Source organism: Cnephaeus nilssonii (assembly GCF_951640355.1).
Source record: "Cnephaeus nilssonii genome assembly, chromosome: 6".
Taxonomy (NCBI): Eukaryota; Metazoa; Chordata; class Mammalia; order Chiroptera; family Vespertilionidae; genus Cnephaeus; species Cnephaeus nilssonii.
Window position 1 is genome coordinate 51,733,190 of NC_137077.1, and position 23,172 is coordinate 51,756,361.

General features: G+C 50.9%; 1 protein-coding gene across 2 annotated transcripts in view; it reads left to right on the forward strand.

Annotated features, from left to right (window-relative positions):
* Positions 1 to 23,172, forward strand: part of PDE1B (phosphodiesterase 1B) — a 28,039-nt gene that overhangs the window by 1,415 nt on the left and 3,452 nt on the right. Inside the window, exons 1-11 of one of the 2 annotated variants that reach the window (XM_079775068.1) lie at positions 10,951 to 11,092; positions 15,564 to 15,677; positions 16,846 to 17,028; positions 17,186 to 17,252; positions 17,573 to 17,689; positions 20,391 to 20,531; positions 20,917 to 21,017; positions 21,124 to 21,249; positions 21,374 to 21,475; positions 22,551 to 22,671; positions 22,983 to 23,064. In XM_079775068.1, the coding sequence (XP_079631194.1) occupies positions 11,040 to 11,092; positions 15,564 to 15,677; positions 16,846 to 17,028; positions 17,186 to 17,252; positions 17,573 to 17,689; positions 20,391 to 20,531; positions 20,917 to 21,017; positions 21,124 to 21,249; positions 21,374 to 21,475; positions 22,551 to 22,671; positions 22,983 to 23,064 (1,207 nt within the window). In that variant the 5' untranslated portion in view covers positions 10,951 to 11,039. Of the gene's footprint in view, positions 1 to 10,950; positions 11,093 to 15,563; positions 15,678 to 16,845; positions 17,029 to 17,185; positions 17,253 to 17,572; positions 17,690 to 20,390; positions 20,532 to 20,916; positions 21,018 to 21,123; positions 21,250 to 21,373; positions 21,476 to 22,550; positions 22,672 to 22,982; positions 23,065 to 23,172 lie in introns of those variants that run through there. The other variant, XM_079775067.1, reaches the window with a different exon arrangement.

The window sequence follows — 23,172 nt, forward strand, 5'->3', positions numbered from 1 at the left end:
CTCAGTAGTGAGCACTGAAGCTTCCATTTCTGGGCTCTGGCCGAGAGGGAGAGATGAGGTAGGAGATGGCTAGATGCTTATGATTGTGTTGTTTTAAAAAATACTTCAATGCGGCAATAAGATGATGCCTTTTTACTGGGCGGTGGGTCCGGTGTATATACTAGCTGCTTAGAGGGGCCCGAGGGAGAACTGAGGCATGGTGGTAACAAGGCTTGGAATCCAAATGTGCTTCGCCGTTCACCCCCTTTGCTGCCTCCAGCCAATGCAATTTGCGGGCTCTCTGAAGCGCAGCCTTGGAATGAGCGCCGGGATGAAGAATGGAAAACCGGATTGAATTGATTTTTGTTGGGAGGAGCGCTGGTTGATTCTTGTTAGAAAACTGTGCTAGTAACTGTTAATAGTAACTAAGGTTGGAAGAGGGACAGGTAAGGAAGTGGTTGAAAGGCAAAAAAGGGGCCTCAGGGTCCATAAATGGGAGAATTCTAGGTATCCTGGGATGCCTCCCCTATAGCTCTAGGGGTCATCATATACTTCCCCAGCCTCAATTCCAGGTTACCATCTCCCTTTCTAGCCAAAAGTCTTTCCTGGAGGCAAATTGCTATTTCTTCTGAGGTGAGAAGCTCTCAATGGTGAGAGAAGAGGATCCCCGGAGCAGGCATCGGAATCTGGGGAAAGAAGGGAGCCGAGGCGCTGCCCCTACGAAGTGTGTTAGTTGACATGTCCTTACCGGAGGTGATGGTGGACAAGGATCACTAATTATATTGATTAGGTTATTCTGGTCTTCACTCACTGTAGCAATCTGGACCTTAAGGGTGCTAGCTATGTGTAATAACGTACCCAGAAAAGTACCATCTCCTCATCATTAACCACCAAGACAGATTCCCAATTTCACGTCCTCAAAGCAGAGAAAGATCTTGGTATCAAGGGAGATCCCAAGTTGATGGGTGACTGGATTTGGCCCTGTTTGAATATTGGGGAGGCTTTGCCAATCAGAGGAAGGGAAATAAAAGGACTTAGGACTAGGGTAGGAGAGAGGAACTCTCTAACTCTCAGGGTTGAGAGCTGATCAAAAAAGGCATTCTTTCTTTTAGGTGGAAATAGAACACACCTTCCCCCAACCCCAATCACCACCTGTTCCCAAATGGGCTTGAGTGGGAAGGGGTTGTTTAGTCTGGAAATAGGGGGTGGGGGTGTGGGATGAACATAATTATCTCAAGACTGGATACTGAATAGAAATGAAAGCAGATGGAGTATATCTATATATCTATATCTATATCTATATCTATCTATATCTATATATCTATCTATAAAGGCTTTGATTTCCCTACTCAACATATCCTGTATCCATTATGCCCTCCCCTCCCCCCTATACCCTTTTAATTTCTAATCTAGAACATCTAGACTCTCTTCAGGGAGTCCAGGCCTGATGTTTTTGCCTCTGGTTAAAAGCGATATAATATAATTGTGCAGGGAAATTTCTTTCTGGGAAGGGCATCCAGGAATTTTGTTCCCACACTAGCATTCTGCCAAAGATAAATCCAGAATCTGGAGCATATGAGCTGGAGAGTCCCTAACTGTGGGGTTTCACCTCTACCTAGCAGGAAAATGTTCCTAACTAAGCAGACTCAAGCTGAGACGTGAGAGAGGCTGGGGCAGGCAATCTGGAGTTGATGGGTTGACCAGGATGGTTTTTAGCATCTCTCACCCTAAGATGAAGGAATGGACTTCTCTGAGACCAGAGGGCTTTCAGGAGTGAGGGGGAAGGTCAGTAGGAGTAGAAGGGGTTTTCTATGTCTTTTTGGGAATCAGGAAAAACTATGAGCAGAGATTGGTTTGCTACCCTGAGCTCATTCATTCCTTCATTCAACAACTATTAATTTCCTCCTGTGTGCCATGTGATGTGCTGGATGCTGGGGATATAGTGCTGGATAAAATGAACACAATCCCTGTTCCTGTGGAGCTTGTAATTTGGGTCAACGCCAACATTTTGATACACCTGTTCCTCATTTTGATACACCCACCCAAGCGGTAAAATTCTACCACTCTGGTTTCTGCTTAATCTTTTCCTTTGGGGGTTACAGGAAAGGACAAATATCACTCTCTTCTCTCTGCTTCAGTTTATCCTGGAATTTTACAGACATAACCTTCCTCTTCCTTTGGGATAGTACAGACACAACCCCTTTCTCTTCTTTCTCCACATGGTACACACTCAGGACTCTCAAGGTCTAGGCTCAATGTCATAAGCTGTTGTTCAAGGTCATTAAGGTGAGCTGGAGCAAGGACCTAGTTGGGGATTATTTTTGCCCATCTTGTTTCGTCAGAGTCTAGTGTGGTACCTGAAATATAATAGGCACTCAATAAATAAAAGAAGGAACACATGAACGAATGATTATATTTGAATATGTCACAGAGCCCAGGTCTGACTGATTCTGTGGTGCGTGTGTTCCTGCGTGCAGAGGGGGGAGTAGGAAATGGGGGTGGCAGAAAGGGAGCTGTTGTTGTTTGAGAAGGTGATGTTTAAAAGGTGTGGGGTTTGAGTGCCTCAGAACAGAGCCTGGGAATGAAGGAGTTACAGAGAGGATACATAAACGACGTTATTTGGATGTGTGAACGAGATGTATCCGAACGATTGTGAATGCTCGACATGTTTACGTATGATTCCGGGTTAAAGGTTGATATACGTGCCGGGGAGTTTGTGGAGTCGGAATTCTGTGACGATGTCTCTTTGTTTTTATGTTTATAAATGGCATGTGTGATAATAAATATGTTGGGAAGGTATGCTGAATTGGGGTACGCTGAATGCCTGAAATTGTTCTATGTATGAATGGGATGTATGAGTGTATGTGAGTACGTGTGTAGGTAATGGGGTAATATGTATGTGTGATTTTGTGTATGTGTTTGTGACACTCACATTTTTTGACAGTCCTGGGGCGATCAAATGGGTAGGAGGAGGAAGCTGAGGGACTGAACTGGGCGTCTCACTGATTTATCCCACCTTTTGTCCTCATTTTGTGTATGCCCCATGAGTGATCCTCTGTGGCTCTTACCAATTTTGAAAACTGTGCTGCTGTCCTCCTTTTTCTGCATATGGCTGTGGAGCTGTTGTGAAGATTGCAGGGTAAACTATAGCTCCCTGGATTGCTGGAGAAAAAAGAGCATCATTTCTCCCAGGCCTCAGTGAGATGATTTTTAGTGCCTTCCTCCCCGGATGAGCCCTTCCTCCTTTATTTCCAACCATAGCAAAGGGACTTTCTCTTTCTTGGATTTATATCTCCCACCGCATCCCCCCATCAGATGGCTTCCATCTCTCTATTTCCCCCATCAGCTTTGTCTGAATGAGGCATCCCGGATGGTAGAGGGTGGAAAATTTCTGCAGTAAGCTGAGGGGAGGTGCAAAGACAGGGAAAATTAATTCAGACCAAAGGAAGAACTCCACAAACTTCTGGTCCGAATAGGTGGCTGGAAGGAATCAGGGAGGCAGGGTTGTAGAAGATCATTGGGAATATTGGGAGATTAGAGTTGGAGTTCATGTTTCCACTCCACATGATCTTAACGTCTCTCTGAATCTCAGTTCTTCATTTGTTGTCATTCCTGGAGATATAAATCCAAGAAAGAGAAAGTCCCTTTGCTGTGGTTGGAAATAAAGGAGGAAGGGCTGATCCGGGGAGGAAGGCACTGAAAATCATCTCCCCTGTTTTTTGGCCACTGCCATCATGTGAAAGTGACTTCTGAATGATACAGACTGTAGTTCTTTCAGCATGAGAGTAAGAGTAAATGGGTGCATCCATATGAGCCTAACCAGCGGTCAAGGACAACAGGGGGGTGGGGGCATGCGTGGGGAGGGGTTTCGGATGGGAATGGAGGGATGAGGACAAATATGTGATACCTTAATCAATAAAGAAATTTAAACAAAACAAAACAAAAAAGAATACATGGGTGATCATTGGCTTGGATGGGGAGAAAATAAAGATTCAAGAGGCAGAAATATGAATTACTTAGTAGGTCTGAGTCCCCATGTCTGGGACATGGTTTGGAAGAGTCTTGTTGATGAATGGTAGTCTGGAGCAGGCGAGGCAGGTGTCTGAGTTTAGGAATAGCAGGCTGGGTGGGGCTGAGGAAGGGCTGACCTAGATAGAGTGTGGGCCACTGAGGTCAAAAGAAAGAGATGATACGCCTTGTCATCTCCTTTCCCCGTGGAAAAACTACAAGTGAACAGAGCAACTGCCGTTCTCAGCCATGGTGTGTGGGGAGCCCGGGGACGGCCACAGGTGGGTTCTGTGAGCACTGGAGGACTTCCCCGCTGGCGTTTATCCGCAGTCCCTAGGCCTGGGTGTGCTGTGACCAGGTATGCCACATCCTATTTTAGAGACTCTCTCAAGTCCCTTAGAACCCAAATATCACTCTGCCTGCTCAGGAGCCCCAGGCGGCCAGTTGGGAAGACTGAGAGAGATCCCACGTTTGAGGTGGCATTTATCACTTTTGCCAGGAGGCGGGTGAAGTAGCCTGGGGATGCTATTGGACTGAAAGGCCAGGTGGGACTCAGGAGGAGAGAGGCCTGGATGTCTCCAGATCCTTTCCACCTGCCCGCTGCCCAGGGGATTCCTGAAGTCAGTGAAGCGAGTGTTTGTTTTCCATCCTCCCCTGCTTTTTGGCCGCCGCCATCAGACTTGGAAGGAGGAGCCTGAAGCCTTTCCTCTCTTAGGGATCATTGAGGATTTGTTTCCCACTTCTCTGCTCCCTCTGTTTTCCTCTTCTTTGATTCTTCCTGCATCCGTCCCTCTGTCCCTTCCCTCCTTTGTGCACATCTTTCTTGGTTCCTCTTTCTCTGCAAGGTCCATTTCGCTCTCTCTGGTCTCACTTCCTCTCTTCCTGTTCCCTTTGACTTACCCTCCTGCTCTCACCGTCAGTGCTCCTGCTCCTCTCTCACCTTGGCTAAGAGTCGGAAACCCTGGGGCTTCCCCCATCCAGGTGTGGTGATGGTGCAGGCACCCTTTGGGGCCACCTTAGGAGTCCAGCTTCAACCCCTGTATTCGGCAAGGCCCTTCTTTTGCCTTCTCAGTGACCTCCTCCTCCCAGCGCCTCTGGGAAAGAAGCCAAGTAATTGCCTTTGGATCTCAGGGGGCTGATTTTTCTCAGGTACGGAATTTCTAACTCTTCAGGACAGCAGCAGAGAAAGAGGGACAAAACCAGGGCAGCAGGTGGGGTGCAGGTGAGACAACTGGGAGACTGGAAGTTGTTAGATCATGAGATTGTCCCCCAAGGGAGGAAGACTTAATGGTCTGAGAGAAGTGGGAGAGAATCCTAGGAATGCTGAGTTGGGGCAAAGATGGGAACTGAGGGGAAAGAAAGGTGACTGAGAAGGGAAAAGGAAAAAACAGATGTTACCTATTCAGTGCGGGGAGATCCCTAATGCCAGTGCTCTTGCCCCTCTAGTACCCCCACCCCCAGCCCTGCAGCTGCTCCTCTCCCCTCAGTGCCTGCTACATCTATGGAGCTTATCCCTTCCTGGGAAGAAAAGATGAGGTTTGCTTTACTTCAGCATCCCAGACCTGGCAAAAGTCCACTGAGGGAATCGGGGGGAGTGGGGTTTTGGAGGAGAAACAGGCTTGTTGGGTAAAGGGCCAGGGCATATCGGGGGAGGCCGGCGGCATGGGCAGGGAGAAGAGCTAGAAAGGGGGCTTCAGGTGGTGCTGTGGATACAGCCAGGCTCCCAGGTCAGTTGATTCCACAGCTGCAATGAGTAGTCAGATTTGCAAATAATTATGGCTGCAGTGGAATGAATAGGCTGCCAGCTGCTGATGGCACCGTTTAGGTTGGGAAGGGAGCTTGGCTTCCTGGGGGCTTAGTGATTCTCTGGCAGGCAGGACCTGGGGGCCGGAGAAGCTTCTCCTTTCATTCCTATTGTTTGGCTTCCTTGCTCCCCTGTCGGTCCGCTCTTTTGGATCTAACTTGGCACCATCTCCCTGGTTCTCGCCTCTATGCCCACCTTGTTTGGAAACTTCTTGGGGCCCGGACTGAGTGAGCTCAGCGAGCTCACGTGCCAACAGTGTTGCCAAGTTCCCTCAGCCCAGACTGTCTCTCTACCAAGCAGTAGCTTTAGAAGTTCCAATCTGAAAGAAATGAAATAAATCAAATTGTACCAGACTCACCCCCAAAGCCTTCTCTGCCCTGCCTGTTCTCTTCCTTTCTGTTTTTCTTTGAAATGTCAAGAAAATGTGCTGGTTTTTAAAAATTTTTTTTTAATTTTAGCAAGATAGTTTAATGACAGGTATTCAGGAGAACTTCCTGGAAAGTTCATGGAGGTTAGAATGTGACCTTTCTATGATAAAGAAGAAAGCTACTTGCCTCTTTTAAGAACCAGTTTAGGGATGAATTGGGGGAAGCGTTGATGCACTTGAACTCAGGATGCATCGAGACCCAGGCATCCTACTTCCCTAGTGTCTCCAGTGCAGGCACTGCATCTGAGAACCATAGAGTATTACAGAGGAGGAAGCTGATGCCCATAGATCATGGGTAAGGTGAGGGCAGGGCTGGGACCAGACACAGATTCCACTGACCCCCAATTTAGTGCTGTTCCTGTCACACCTGCAGTCAGTCCCTTGCCAAGTTTCCAACTCACTTTTCCACCTCAGGCTGCTTTTAACATCTGTTAGGCCCCTGGAAGCTGGACATCTGCTGGCAACATCTGTTGGGATGTGGTTTGGAGGGTCGTGGGCTGGTCCATGTGGAGGTGGTTAATGAGCAGAGTTAAATAGTGCAGGGAGGGAGAAGAGGGGCGGACAACGGAAGCAGAGAGAGTTCTTCTGGACTGCGCCTTGGGAGCCCCCTCTCTGACTCGTCTTGCTCTTGCCACCCCTCCCAGTTCCCCCCTCTCTCAAGGGCTAAAGACTGAGGGAGAAGGGACTCATTTGTGTGCTGGACTGGAAGACAGGATATTGGGTCTTTTTGGTCTGGACCAAGGCTCACGCCGCTTAGATTACCCGCTTCCTCATCTGACCTGAGCTGTGCTGGGCTGTTGCTGGGAAGACCTGGTAGAAAGGGCTTGGTCAGGAGGCAGAGGGGGGACTCGCCTTCAGACACAGGCAGGGGTGAGCTGGCTCCTTTCCCTCTTCTTCGGTGTTTCTCAGACCCTCTTTCAGCACCTTTCAATCTCCCTTCCTTCCCTCCCTGCGCCTTAGTACCTCCTGCTCCTCTCCCTCCTTTCCCTCCACTCACCTGGTTTCTGTCCTTCCCCACTAACCCCCAGTCTTCCACAGGCTCTGCCCCATTCTCTCCCACCCTCCCTCCACCCAGCTCCTCTGGCCAGTGCCTAGAGACCGCTGCCATGTCAACCTGCCACCTGCCACCTCCCAGGATGGCACCCCAGCTCTGCCACTAGGGGGTCTATTTTTATCTCTAGAGCCACCCCCGCCACTGTGCCCAGCCAGCTGCAAGAACCAGGCTGCTCGTATAGCAATGGGAAGCCAGGGGTGAGGGGAGCACCGGTGCTTGGATAAGGTAGAGATCCGCTGTTCTTGGCTTCTGGAGCTCCACGCTCCATATATTCTCCAGCTTCTGCTTCCACTGCCTCCTGACCCCTTTGTCAGGAGTAAGGAGCCAGGGAGAAGTCCCAGACGTCTGGAGTGGTGGGAGCAGGCTTTTCCACATCAGGGGTCCTGGGTACAGGAGTGGGCCTAGGGGACTTTGTTCATGGAGGACTATTACTAAACATTTGCCAAACTAATGAAATAAAGGATTGGATTAAATAATCTTTTGCTTTCATGCATCAATTTATAGTTCCCAAGGTGCTCTTCTGTGGGCTCATTTGATCCTTGTGAGAATTCTGTGAAGCATGTATTATTTACCCACTAGAGGCCTGGTGCATGAAATTCGTGCATGGGGCGGGGTGTCCCTCAGCCCAGCCTGCATCTTCTCCAATCTGGGACCCCTCGAGGGATGTCCTACTGAACGGGCAGTCGGACATCCCTCTCACAATCCAGGACTGCTGGCTCCCAACTGCTCACCTGCCTGCCTTCCTGATTGCCCCTAACCACTTCTGCCTGCCAGCCTGATCACCCCCTAACCACTCCCCTGCCAGCCTGATTGATGCCTAACTTCTCTCCTGCCAGCCTGATTGCTCCTAACTGCTGTCCCCTGCAAGCCTGGTCCCCCCCAACTGTCCTTCCCTGCTGGCCCGATCGCCCCCAACTTCCTTCCTCTGCTGGCCTGGTCACCCCCAACTGTCCTGCCTTGCAGGCCTGGTCCCTCCCAACTGCCCTCCCCTGCTGGCCATCTTGTGGCAGGTATCTTGTGTCCACATGGGGCATCCATCTTTGACCACATGGGGGCAGTTGTCTTGTGTGTTGGAGTGATGGTCAATTTGATATTACTCTTATTAGATAGGATTACACAGACAAGGAAGCTGGAGCTCAGAGTATCTTGCCCAAGGTCACACACAGTGATTAAAGTCTAGGCGAAAGGCTCCTAATTTTAATTCATGTCCTCTTCCTATTGGATTTAGTTAATTTCCTTCATTCTTTCAATTTCTGGGATTTTGGAGCCTTGGGGCGAGTTAATCTCTTCTCTAATAACTGTCCCACCCTACCTCCTTTCCTCTCCCTCTCCCCACCCCTCCCTTAGACCCCTCTTCTCTGACCAGAGGCAGTATCTCCCATCCTTTGTTCATCCCATCCCAAGTCCAATCCTTCAGTGCAGGTGGGGAAAGCTGGGGGTGGGCCAGGAAGGAGGCATTATCCTTGGGCTCCTTGTTATTTTAAAGCTAAATTTAAGGGCTAAAAGAAAATCCATGCTGGACTGTTTGTTGGAGTCATTATAGACATGCCCTGCCTACCACCCAGGGGACAGTTTTCTTAGCTTGGGCAGAGGTAGAATGTGGCGTGTGTGTATATCTGTGGGTGAGTGTATATCTGTGGGATATGTGTGATTTTTTTTTTCCACCAGGAAGGGATGGTGGTTTACTGATATCTTTCCTTATTAGGAACAATTATAATAATAACTGTTATAACAGTTATAATAATAATAATAATAATAATAATAATAATAATAGTAATAATAATAATAAACAATCTGGGTTGGGTGATACAGCACGTATGTCTGTGGGGGTGAGTGGTAAATAGTCATTTGTCCAACCAGCTTTGGTTCTACTGGGCAAGACAGCAGAGGGGTGGGTATCGTCTCCAAAGCTTTTCTAGTCTAAGAAATCTCTACTTCCAGCAGGAGGGCTGAGGTTAGTGCCTACTTGGTTAGGGTGACAGGGCCTGGAGGGAGGGCCTGGAGGGTGGGGAGGGCGGGAGCTGCCTGGCTTGGTGTGTGTGCTGTACCAGGCTGTGTGCAGCTGCCCCCACTCCCACCTCCATCCTATCCCTCCAAGCAAGCATGGCCACAGAATAGGCCAGATGACCGACTGTCCCTCATCTCCTGGGGGGCAGTTCTGGGTCTCGGACTCTGGGTCTAGTCCTTTCTTTCTAAAAACACTAACCAGCTTGCGTGTGTGTGTGTGTGTGTGTGTGTGTGTGTGTGTGTGTATGTGTGTGTGTGTTGGGAGCACGGAGGAATGAGATGGACGCACAGAGTGTGGGTGTCAATTTTTCCCAACTTGGAAGCAGCCCTGCCTCATGGCTGCCGGGAGTTCACTGGAAAACAACTTGTAGATATTTAACCTCTATTCCTCCCCTTGCTGTCGAATCCCACTTTTACTTGTCCCATTACTCAGTGGAGCTGAGAAACAGCAGGTTCCCAAACTTCATTTGTTTATAATCTTTCAAGGCTTTGGCACAGAGACATGGTATTTTAATTTCTCCCTGCTTTTTGGGGGCAGGGGAGGGAGGGGGAAGACTTCCTGTCAGAAAATCCTGGCGCTTGGCCTGTTCTCCTTTCTCCTTTTCCTGTCATACTCATCCCCACCGGTCCCCTGTCCTCATTTCCACATGGCCCCAGCCCTAGACCCTAGATTAAGGAAATGGTAGTAGCGCAGAACTCTCTTCCCTGGATGTGTTGGGCTGCACTCCCGGCTTTCATCCTTAGCCCCGCCCACCCCTCAGCTGACCAATCGTAGCCCCAATGCACTTGTATTGGTGATGTCATCTCTCAGCCCACCCGGAGGCGGGCTGGGGCTGTGTGCTGCACGTCCACTTCGCCCGAGGCCAGGTTTTCTTCCCAACCTGAGCGAGAGCAAAGAGAGCCTGGAGGAGGAAGAGGGGTTCTCTCTTTGGCCATCCCATCACTTCTCTTCTCTTCCAGTTAATCCAGTTATCCTCCAATCCCTGTTTTACAGATGAAAAAAACTGGGACTGGGAGTGTTAATGTAACTTGCCCAACCCCTCGGTGTCTGTGAGCAAGTCCTCCTGATTGTCATACACTGCTTGGGGGTGGGGATAGGGGTTTCTCTCCTGGTTGAAAGGTCACTGGGTAAGGATCCCCTGATCCCTAGCTTCAGCAAGCCCCTCCCCTGCAATTTCTAATTCTCCTCCTGCCTTGCTGCCATTCTTTCAGGTGGGTTAAAGCTCAGCTTGAAGAATGGCCATGGAAAAGGTTCCTGGGAGGGGGCTGAGTCTCGGGCCCTCTGGTGGGCTCTTGCAGAGTCCCTTCCCCTCCCACTACAGACTTTCTCTTAGGACAGATTCAGGATGGTCCCTGTCCCTCACCCTTCAGCCTCCTACTAACCCCTTCTCCTCAAAGAGGAGCCCCACCTCCTCAGAGCAGGGGCCTGGCCTGTGCTATTTCTGTCCTTTCTGGGATTTTTCTGAGAACAGATTCTTGTTCTCAGTTTGTTTCAGATGTGAAACTTTTCCCGTGGCCTCTCACCCAGTTGCTGTGGGCTGGGTCTCTGCCTCATCACTGCCTTCTTCCTCCAGCCAGGCTCCTCCTGTCCCCCCCGCCCCCACCCCCACTCCAAAGTTCTCTCTGGTCGGTCAGTCACTCAATTCTGCCGAGACCTGGAGGAGGAAGTTAGGGGCCCAAGAGGGCGCCATTCCCTTCAGGGGCCCCAGGGTCCTGGGGGGCAGCATATTGAAGCTCTGAAGTAGGAGACTTTGATTCCCATGGCAAATCCTGTTCCTGTGCAGAGGAGCCACCTCCAGGGCCCCATCCTCCGGTAGGTGGTAGGCATAAGCGCCAGCGATGAGGAAGGGAGAGGGGAGGAGGATGGCAGGTTGCTGTAGGTCCACCAGTTGTAATTTGGTGGAGGGGAGCGATTAAGACTTGACATTTATTTAATGAATATGTTGTGTGTGTGTGTGTGTGTGTGTGTGTGTGTGTGTGTGTGTACTTCTCCTCCATCTTTTACCCCATCCATCTTGCCCTTTATCTCCTACTCTTCCTTACCCACCTCCCCTTCCTTTCTATCACTTCTTCTTGACTATGGCAAGTAGTCTTTGTAGAATTTTCCTCCTTTCTCTGCTTCCTGACCCCCAGCATCCTTAGGACCTCACATTCCTCTAAGATCTCTTCATCTGGTGTCTTAAGAACCCAAAAGGAAAATAGGATTCTTCTCACAACGCTCAGCCCCTTGGCTTAAGGCTGCCCTATGCTGAGCCCCCTACTTACAGTGATCTTTTGGGGAATGTAGATTCTGGAAGTAGTGCAGGGATATTTGGAAATCACTAGATCATCAGCCATATGGTGATTCAAAGAAATGGACTGGTGGGGGCTGAGGGAGCTGAGCTCTTTTGGGGTTTAAGGATTATTACTGCCTAGAACCTTCTTTTCCAGCCGGATGCCCAGAGCTGGAAGACACTGGGGCTTCCAAGGGTTAGGATCTGAGGCGTTTCCCATGGTGCAGGGACTGCAGGTAAAGGAGAAGAAGTGGTGGTGGTGAAACAGAGTTAGGGGTGGAGGTGGAAGGAATGTTGGGGAATGTTAGGTCTGGATGAGGATTGGACAGGGTTGAGCATCCCGTTTTGCAGAGAAAGGGACCCTTCCCTGACAGATTCCCCGAAGACTGAATCAGAGGGGTTGGATTAAAACTGATGTAGGGGTGGGAATAGGATTTCCTGCAGAAGAATGGTGAGGTGAGGACTTTGGGCGGGTCAAGGGAGACCTTAACCCTGAAGGACTTTAGAATCAGAGAGGCCCCTGCCAGGCCAGAAAGTGCCCTGTGGGGGTTATAGAAGTTCAGGAAGGTGAAGTTCAGCACCTGGATCCTTCCAGCTGCCTGAGTCCAGGTTCCCCTTCTTGGACTCCCTATTTGACAAATATATCCTTTAATCTTCCTTTCCCTCTCGCTTTGGGAGTATGCGCTGGTGGTGTCTGGATTGTGTTGAGTTCAGATTTCAACAGGAGCTATTAAGGAGCTCCTGGACAGGATCAGAGGTGGAGGCAGGAGGAGCTTGGAGGGAGGGTGTGTGGGAAGGCAGCCCACGATCTCCCTCTTCTCCCCAGGCTCTCCATTAGAGAGACCCGGCTCAGAGAGCACCATTGTGAGTTCTGGCAGCTAGCTCTTCACCTAATGAATCTGCCTTCTTTCCCATTTATTTACTTAATGAACATTTACTGAGCACGTATTGTGTGCTCTGCGCACAGCAGCCGGGATAAACAAGTCACTGTCAGTGCCATCAAGACACGCACAGTCTACTATGGGTTGACGGACACTAACACTTCATGAAGGGTAGATGGCTGGCCCGGCTGGTGTGGCTCAGTGGTTGAACATCGACCTATGAACCAGAAGAGCACGGTTCAATTCCTGGTTAGGCACATGCTCGGGTTGTGGGCTCGATCCCCAGTGTGGGGCATGCAGGAGGCAGCCAATCAATGATTCTCTCTCATCATTGATCTCTTTCTCTCTGTTTCCCTCTCCCTTCCTCTCTGAAATCAATAATATATATATTTAAAAAAAGGATGATGACTGAGATTCAAGGAACTATGATGGGATCAGTTCCAGCCTCTCTTCAATCTAATTACAAGATTGCACTCCCTCGTGTTTGAGGCACCGTTAAAGCTCCAATAGTGTGAGTTATAAGCTTGCCGACCTGACTGAGATTGACAAGTTTTGTGACCTTGAACGAGTCACTCAACCTCCTCATCACGTGATTGGGAGGCTCAAATGAGGGTTGTGATTGTAAAGGAGAGATCACGACCATTTTCATTCTCCCATTTCCTCTGTTAGGGGACTTCCTAAGTACCAGTCTCCATCCAAACTAGACTCTCTTCCGGACCTGGGATAGAGAAGTCAGGCACTGCTGGATTTGAAGGCAGGGAGCCATGAGCTGGGGAGGGCCAGCGTGATGCTGGTCAGTTAATTCCGATTCAAATCACATTTATAAAGACCCGGAGTATATGCCAGGCCATTTGCATACATTATTTCATTTAATCCTCTTATTAACAGCCCTTCACAGGTAGTTTATTATCCTCCTCACTATTTTATAGGTGAAGGAATTGAGGCTCTAAAATAAAAGTTCTCAAACTTTAGTGTGCATGGGAATCATCTGGAATGTTTGCTAATTGCAGATCCCTGAACCATACCCTCAGCTATTCTGGTTCAAATAGGTGTGTAATGAGACCTAGAATCTCAAATGTTCCTAAGTATCCCAGATGGTTCTGATGCCAGTGGTCTCCAGGCCACATCTTGATAGATACTGATTAAGAATTAGTGACTTGCCCAAGGGCTCAGAGTCAGGTTTGAATCCAGGATTGCTGCCCCCCCCACCGCCCCCACACTCATTGTGAGGGTAAATGAGATAATGTAGGAGAAAGCGCCTTTAAAAATGTAGAGCTGGCAGCATTGTTAGCAATTATGCGAATACATGCAAATGAGCACCTGTGGGCTTGACTGTTCACTTTGGGAGTCTGCGCTGAGATGATGTGTTTTGAGAGGCAGGTGGAGGGAAAAACTTGGGCGGAGTTTTTGGTTGTAAAGGGGGCTGACCAAAGTGGAAAATTAAGGCTAGGACAGGCATCTGTGGGGGATGGGGGGGGGCGGGGGTTGGGAGGTGAAACCAGAGGCCTTTCTTCCTAGGTTATGTGTCCCCAGATTCGGGGGCCCCGGGCCACAGGGACTGACCAGGAGCAGGAAGCCTGGCTTGAGCCTGGGCCCCAAAGGCAGAGTGTACCTTTTTGTTCTGCGATGGCTGGGGCGCACTCTGGGAGATGCTGGCTCAGGTCCCCCTTTCTAGCTCATTGGCTGCAAAGCCTTTTCTGCTTCTAGCCTCTATTCCCTCTACCTACTGAACTCCCAGCTGGGTCGGAGCTTTACTGAACGCAGCCTCCAGCAGTGACTCACTGTGCACATGGAGGGGTGCAGCAGGAAGGCTGGGAGTGGGATCTGAAGCAGCCCGCCCAGGAGGCTGCAGTGTCACCCTCCCATCTCCCTGCTTTCCCTCTGCCCCGTGTGCATTCAGACAGGTCTTCAGCCAGGTGAGAGCTGGCCTGCGATGCTTCCTGGGGCTAGCTATGTTGGGCACCCCTCTTCCAAAGCTGCTGAGACCCCAGGATTCCAGATCTGCTGTTCCTTCAGGAATGCCATTGTTCTCCCTCCCCCGGCATCCCTGGGAATTGATGCTAATTTCAGCCTGTGGTCCCTGACTCATTCTCTTCTGCTCCCTGACTCAGAGGGTGACCTTGGGTTTCTGAAGCCCCTCGCAGTGGGGAATTGTGGTGGCCACCGTTTGACCCCCATTCTGGTGGGGCTAGCAGGGCAGGGCTGGAGGAAGGAGCAAAGGGGAAAGTTTAATTGCCTTTTTAAACATCTCCATCTAAAGTCAGAAAGCATTGTTTGCTTTGTGACTGCCTGGGCTGGACTCACCAGACTTCTAAGAAGCCTCCCAGTTAATCACCAACCCCCAGAATTCATGAGTGCAAACTATGGGGGATTGTCCCTCAGGCAACACATTCAGTAAGTGACACCCCTGGCCCCATGCCCACCACTCTTGCTCTGGGGAAGCTGCTGCAGGGCCGTGGTAGGGGATGGGTCACCCTGGTACTGTCCTGGGCAGGCAGGGGTTAATCCCGCTTTGTCCTGGTTGATGGATTCTGGGATCATAATCCATTAGCTCTGCCTGGATGGAGTGAGGCCAGGAGAAAGCATTCAGATTGCTCTTTGTTCTGTGTCTTTGCCATCCTGCCAGGGACAGAGGGGCTACGGACACGCACCTCCCTCCCCATCATGACCTAGAGACACAGTGAGAGAATCTTGGGTCCTCTTTTGATCTCTGTTGATCCCAGAGCCCTCTCTCCTGGGGGAAATAAGCAGTTTCAGTTCTTGGTTATTCAGACTATGAAACAGACCATCCCAAAAACATCCCCCAGGGGCTTGTACCTGTCTCATTCTGCTGAGCCCCGGCAGTCTGAATAAGAATGTTCAGGAAACACTGATTAAAGGGGAGTGTTAAGAGGTCAGAGATGGATGGGGACAATGGAGTCAGGAAAAGCCTGGAATTCCACCTGGGTGGGGGGTGGGGGTGTAGATACATTTGGTACGGTCAGTGGCAGTAGCCTGAGATGAAAAACATTAGCTGCTATTAGTCTTACTGTTAGAACGATCAATGATTTATGGGAGACTAAAGGTATCCTGCCCGCATGACAAGGTAGCAGTGCCTAAGCAGGATGTCTGTGTCCCCCGCCCTTCCCAGGCTACGCTACATGGTGAAGCAGTTGGAGAACGGGGAGGTCAACATTGAGGAGCTGAAGAAAAACCTGGAGTACACAGCTTCCCTGCTGGAGGCCGTCTACATAGACGAGACGCGGTGAGCGTGGTGACAGTGAGATGCTGGGCAGGGAGAGACCTACCCACGGAGGAGGAAGACACCAGACAGACACAGAAGCCCAGACCCTGGGGGTCACAGGAAGCTGGGGGCAGAGACCTGTGCTGGGGACAGAGTGGGAAGGAAGAGTGAGGTGGGCAGAGAGGAAGAGCTAGAGGTGGAAATACTGGCAGACATAAAGAGGCAGAGGAACAGACGCAGAGTTGTAGAGACAGAGGCAAACAGGTGTCAAGAAGGAGAGAAGACTGTTGCCTTAACCCTTTGCACTCGCTTGCTTTTTTCTCGATTCCTTTATTCTACTCGGGATTTAATTTTTAAATACCCCAGATTTTACAAAGCGCGGCAGTAGAACAAAAAACTGGAGTTTCTTTTCATACAAACTTATTTATTTGGATTTTTTTATCTTTCAAATTATTGATACATTCAAAGAGTATAAAAAGAGCTGCTACCGATGCTAACCGTGTCGAGTCACACTCGACATCCGAGTGCAAAAGGTTAAAGCTCACCTGGGCCCAGCCTCCCTCCCGGTGTGGAATCCTTCAGGCCCTGCACTGCCCAGTGTGGGAGCCACTGGCCTCCTGTGGCCATTGAAGCTTGAAATGTGGCAACTGTGAACTGAGACGCGTATGTATTTGTAAAATACATGCTGGATTTCCAAGACTTAGAAAACAGAATGTAAAATATCTCATCAGTATACGTTATATTGGTTCCACATTGAAATGACGATATTTTGGGTGTATTAGGTTAAAGACAATTTATCATTAAAATTAATTTCATGTGTTTTTTTTTTTTTTTTTTTTTTTTTTTGCATTTTAAATGTGGCACCTGGAACATTTAAAGTTACTTATATGCGGCTTGCATTTTATCCTGCGGGACAGCGCTGCTGGTCGGCAGCATCCCCGGTTGGCGGTATTCCAGTGTCTGCTCGGACACTGCCAGAGCTGGGATGCTCACCACCTCACATGGTGACCGGTTTTATGATTGGGGACATGGGATAGAGAAACAGAAATAAAAAGACGCAGAGAGAAAAGCCAGAGAAGGGAGAGAGCTGGCCTCGGGGTTGCTGAGGCGTGGGGTGTGGCTGGGCCCGGGTCCCTGGGCGGGGGAAGCACTTCTTGTCTTTCCTCTGTGACGCCCTCTGGTGCCTCAGGCAAATCTTGGACACAGAGGATGAGCTTCAGGAGCTGCGGTCAGACGCTGTGCCTTCGGAGGTGCGGGACTGGCTGGCCTCCACCTTCACCCAGCAGACCCGAGCCAAAGGCCGCCGAGCGGAGGAGAAGCCCAAGTTCCGCAGCATCGTGCACGCAGTGCAGGCGGGGATCTTCGTGGAGCGGTGAGGCTCGCCCGCGCTCGGCCTCCCTCTGCCTCTAGGCCTGTCCCCTGTCCCCGGCCACCCTGGTCCTCCGGTGGCATTGGCCCCACATGTCCAACGGATCAGACCCCGCTCCGCAGACCTTCACACCTGGCCTCTTTTCACTGTTTTCCCGTAGGATGTTCCGGAGATCGTACACCTCTGTGGGCCCCTCCTATTCCACTGCGGTCCTCAACTGTCTCAAGGTGATGCTGGGTTTCCGGGAAAGGGGAAAAGGTCGGGGTGAGGAGGTGGAAATAGTCGTTGGGACTTCCAGACTCTGTTTCGGGGGTGATTTTGCCTTCCCTTTTAAGTGTTGTTCTCGTGTTCCTCAAAACAACGTTTGCCCACTCCAGAGGCAAACGCCTGCCTCTCTGTGTAACGCTGAGCGAGGTCTGGGAAGAAAGAAGCCCACTTCACCACCTCCCTGTTTCCCGCTTCCCCAGACTCTGTAACCGCGGGAAAGCCCTCTCTGCTGCTGCGAGGAGCCCCCGGCGCTCCCTCCTAGCCTGTTTTTTCTCCACAGAACCTGGACCTCTGGTGCTTTGATGTCTTTTCCTTGAACCGGGCAGCCGATGACCACGCTCTGAGGACCATTGCATTTGAGCTGCTGACTCGGCATAACCTCATCAGCCGCTTTAAGGTTGGGTCACATCCTATTCCCGCCTTTGGGCATGATTCTCCATTCCCATTACTCCTGTTCTAGAAGATTCCCAACCAGTAGATTCCATAGGATCCCTCACTTAGTCCCACCGGCAGGGGAGTCTCCTCATGCCCACTCCAGTCTAGGCTTTCTTTCACTTGCTGCAGTCCCGGCCTCTGATCTGATTTTGCTTCCTGGGCTAAGATTCTAGGCCTATAACTGTGGAGCCCAGGATTCTGTTCTCTCCCCTTTGCTTTCCCTCTCACTTGACCTCTCCAGGCTGGTTCGACGTTCACCTCCTCCTTTCAGCTGTCCTGCCTCCTGCCTGTGGACTCCAGAGGCCTAAAGTCCAGATGCTGTCCGTCCTTTGGGACTAGAGTCTCTCCATGTGCTTGGGGGGAGGGGGAGGGAAGAAAATTGGCCACCCTGCTCTCCCACCGAGTGCTAATCTCTGTCCCAGGCATTTCATGGAGAGGATCAGCTCTTGGCAGTGCTGGGTAGGACTGTGTGAGGGGAGGGAGGGTGTGTGAACTCCATTTGCTCCTCAGCTTGGCTGGCCAAGAAGAATATAGGATTCAAGTCCTCTCCAGATCCTGTGCCAGGAGGAAATGTCTTTTGGGAATAGAGGCTGGAAAAAAACATTTCCACGTGGAAAACCACAGTTGGAAGTAGAGGGTGAAGGGTGTTGAAGAGTCGCAGTGGGGACTTAGGCGGGGTGGGGTGGGCCGTAGATGTCAGCCCAAAGGAAGCCGTGTGTTCTGAGGGGCCCATGTCGGGGTGGGGTGGGTGAAAGGAGTGTGGTGGGAGGGGCCCCTCCAGAGGACTTTGAAAGGTCACCTGCCATCCTGTGCCCCATTTCACCCTAACGGACCCCTGGACCGCTGTGCACGTCTGCCTTTCCTCCGCCGACTCCGCCTTTTACGAGGACCCCAGGACGGCTTCCAGACCTCTCCCGAGGTGCTCAGTCGGGACTTTGTTCAGGGCCTTCCTGAGGCCTGTCCTTCTGCAGATTTATTTTCTTCCCTTTGATCCTGCGCAGAGAATAGCAGGGCCCTCCTTTCCTCCAGGCTTTTCCCAGCTCATGTTTCTCCAAACTGGTTCTCAGGCATCTTCCAGGCACCAGCTTCCTTTAAACTCTGCTTCCTTACCTGGAAGGACTGGTTTTGGGGGGACCCTAAGAGTAATTGCATCAGGTTAGGATTGGCCCAACCCCAGTTCACCTTGCTCCAAGGCAGAGAGGGGGGAGCGCTTATTGCTTTAGTGTTCACTCATGGTAGATCCCCCAGTTGGAGCTATCCTTCTCAAACTCCACATTCCCTTCCTGGACACCCAGCCCTCCTCTGCTCCTTCCCTTCCCCTCCCCTCCCCTCCCCCTTCCCCTTCCCCTTCCCCTTCCCCTTCCCCTCCACTTTCCCCTTCCCTTCCTCCTTCCTCTCCCCCTCCCCCTCCCCCTCCCCTTCCCTTCCCTTCCCTTCCCCTCCCTTCACTTCCCCTCCCCTCCCTCATTCCCTTCCCTTCTCTCCCCCTCCCCCTTCTCCCTTCCCTTCTGTTTCCTTCCCTTCCCCCTCCCCTCCCTTCCCCCTTCCCATCCTCCTCCCCTCCCCCTTCTCCCTTCCTTTCCTTCCCCTCCCCCTCCACCCCCTCCCACTCCATCCCCCCATTCATCCCCTCCTCATCCATCCTCCTCCCCTTTCCCTCCCCTCCCCCTCCCCTCCCTCTTTCCCTCCCCCTCCCCCTCCCCTTCCCCTTCCCTTCTCTTCCCCTTCTCCTTCCCTTTTCCCTTTCCCCTTCCCCTCCCGTCCCCCTCCCGTCGCCCTCTCCCTACCCTCCCCTTCCCTTCCCTTTCCTCTTTCCCGTCCCTTTTCTCCAGGGACACCATGGCAATGTAAAAGTAAGGGCAGTTGTTATGGAAACAGTCCTTTAAAATTCCCTGAATTTGGGGCACAGCCCTCCAGGGGTGGGGGTGGGGGACATTAGGGTCTGATTGATGAGTGGCACATCCTCTGTGTCTAGTCACTTTCACTCATCTCTACAGAAGCTTCCTCAGGCCTGAACCTTGCTCTCCTCCTAGCCTCAGGAGATCAGAGACAGGTGCAGACATCAACCCCGCCCTCTAGGAGCCTTGAGCCTTTGACTGAGGCAGGCATACCCCAAGGGCATATGCTGGACAGGGACAGAATTGGTTAGCTTGTGTGTGTATGGGTGGGGGGAGCTTCTCAGAGGAGGGGGTAATCTACATGTGGCTGGAAGGGTCCTCTGTACATCATCCTATCGTGTACCCTGCTTCTGAGCCCTTATCCATGGTATTGGATTGGGTTGGGGTGGGTGGTTGAAAGGTAGGAGGGAAACTGTCTTTCCTTAAAGAAAAATCTCCAGGGAAATAATAATAACTATAGCTACTCTTTAGAGAGCACTTACTAAGTGCCTTGCACTTATCTCGTTAAATTCAGTGTAGGAGGTGGTATCTTCATTCTGCAATTAAGTATCTGAGGCTCAGGGAGGCATGTGACTTGCCCAAGGTCGCATAGCCAGCAGGTGGTAGAGCCAGGATGTGCCCTAGGTTCCCCTGACTGCTGAGCCAGTGCTCTCTCCCGGTGCCACACTGCCTTCTACAGAAAATGGCATTGCTGAGCTCAGACCTGGGCCGCCTGCCATTCCTGCAGATCCTCCACCGAGCTCTGTTTCCTCCCTCCTACTGCAGATTCCCACTGTGTTTTTGATGACTTTCCTGGATGCTTTGGAGACAGGCTATGGGAAATACAAGAACCCTTACCACAACCAGATCCACGCAGCTGACGTTACTCAGACAGTCCACTGCTTCTTGCTTCGCACAGGGATGGTGGTAGGTGCCCTGGAGATCACTCTGCTGTGATGTAGGGCTTCATGACTGCATAACTGGGATGTGTACTCCCATTTCCCTCCTCCTCTCTTTGGTTCCTCCTTTGGCATCCCACAGTTTTCAGAGTCAAATTGGACTTACTTTATAGAATTCGTGGGTGGGCCATAATTTCACAGGCTGTGTGCTGGGATGCCCTGGGAATGTTGCAGGTTGGAATGGAGGAGGGTCTTTGGTCATTCCCTGAGCTGAGAAACCCGGCTGCATTAGCCCAGCAGCTGGCCTTGAAGAATGGAAGGGTGATGTGAGTGGTCCAGCCTGTATGTGGAGATTTGGGGGCAGTGACTCAGAGAGGGCTGGCCCCCTCTCATCCTCTGTCTCTTTTTCCCAGCACTGCCTGTCAGAGATTGAAGTCTTGGCCATCATCTTTGCAGCAGCCATCCATGACTATGAGCACACAGGCACTACCAACAGCTTCCACATCCAGACTAAGTGAGGGGTGGGGTGTGGCAGGGCAGGAGGGGCTGAATGGAAGTGGGGAGGTTGCCAGAATTTCCATTTAACAGGGGGCTGACCATGATGACCTTTGGCTTTGCAGGTCAGAATGTGCCATCCTGTACAATGACCGCTCAGTGCTGGAGAATCACCACATCAGCTCTGTTTTCCGAATGATGCAGGACGATGAGATGAACATTTTCATCAACCTCACCAAGGATGAGTTTGTGTGAGCAGAAGCCAGGAGTGGGCCTCCCTATAAGACCCCCTCACCCATCCCTCTCTCTCTACTACTTGGACCTCCTGCCACCAGTGCTGTGGGGCTAATCACTCTTCTGGTTCTGTCCATTCAGAGAGCTGCGGGCCCTGGTCATCGAGATGGTCTTGGCCACTGACATGTCTTGCCATTTCCAGCAAGTGAAGTCCATGAAGACAGCCTTGCAGCAGCTGGAGAGGTGGCATCTGGTGGGGTGTGGCCGGGGCTAGGCCAGAGCAAGGGGTGTGTGAATCGGGGGGCATACACATGGGTGATTGGTGTGCCAAGTCTTTACCTGGATGTAGAAGCTCTCCTGGCTCCCGATAGCTGAGTCTCTCTCTCTCTCTCTCTCTCTCTCTCTCTCTCTCTCTCTCTCTCTCTCTCTGACATGTATGTGCACATGGCCCTGGGTTTAGGTACAGTCTAGGCAGCTGGTATACTGGAGAGTACTTTGGGGTGGGAGTCTGAGATGGGCATTATCATCTCAGCTTCAGGACAGACTTACTCTGGAATGCTGGGAAAATCATTCAATCCTTCTGGACTCATTCCCTTATCTGTGAAATGTGAAAATGATATGCCTCCCTCCTCAACAGCTTGCCACCAGTTCCTACTGTAAGCATGCTATTGAGAGAGTCATGTGAGGTTAAAGACAAAAACACAGAATAAAGGCCATAATTACATCTGATGTTGCTTAAAAGTGGGAGTATCTAAATGTGTGGGAGTTGCTAAATGTGTGTAAGAGAGAACGGACTATGTGTGTGTCCTGAAGGTGTGTGTTAATGTGCCTATGTGTGGGAGAATGTGCTGTGTCAGAGCATATCATTGTTAGAAAATAATAATTATAATAATAATAATTATAGATAACATCTACTGAGTACTTACTATGTGCCAGACACTTTTCTAAATACTTTTATGTTGCATGCCATTTACTTCTCAGAAAAATTCTATGTGGCAGATTCTGCTATTATTTCCACTTAGGATTGAGGAAAATGAAATACAGAAATTGAAGTAACTTGCTCTATGTCACACAGCTAGTGTGTGATGTAGGTGTAGTGAGGACTGAACCCAGACTCCTGCTTCTAAGAGCCTGGGCTGCTTGGTGTGTGTGTGTGTGTGTGTGTGTGTGTGTGTGTGTGTGTGTGTCTATCCTCAGAAGAGTGTTTGAAGTTACCTGAGAGGACCCGAGAGAGGGCATGCGATGGGGAGTTAGGAATGGTCCACATTTACTTTTCCTAAAAGCTCAGGTCCCTTCTCTTGCCATCTGCCTTGACCAGGATTGACAAGTCCAAGGCCCTGTCTCTACTGCTCCATGCTGCAGACATCAGCCATCCAACCAAGCAGTGGTCAGTTCACAGCCGCTGGACCAAGGCTCTCATGGAAGAATTCTTCCGCCAGGTACCATGGCATCTTTGCCCACCCCCTGCCCATGGGCCTTCTCTCGCTTGGTTTTCCATACTCCTACTCCAGACCTTCATTTAGCAACCTGCGGCTCCTGACCTGACCCCAAACCTGTGGGATAAACTGTCATCGTCCTAAGAGCTGACAATGGTTGATGAGAGGTGCATCCCATTTGCCCATCACTCATTTCCAGGTCATAGGCACGGAAATTCCTTTTCTCCCACAACAACCTCCTACCAACCCAGCTTCACCCTGGATCTGGTAGTCTGAGCATCCTCTCCAGCTTTCCCACCTGTCTTCTCCCCCAGGGCGACAAGGAGGCCGAGCTGGGGCTGCCCTTCTCTCCGCTGTGTGATCGCACTTCCACTCTCGTGGCACAGTCCCAGATTGGTGAGTATCCTTTCGCACAGGGAGGAGAAGATTGCAAAGGGGAAAGAACGCTGTGTGGGGCCTGGGCCAGGACTTCCCCAAGTCCCCAACCTCAAAGCCATTCTTCCT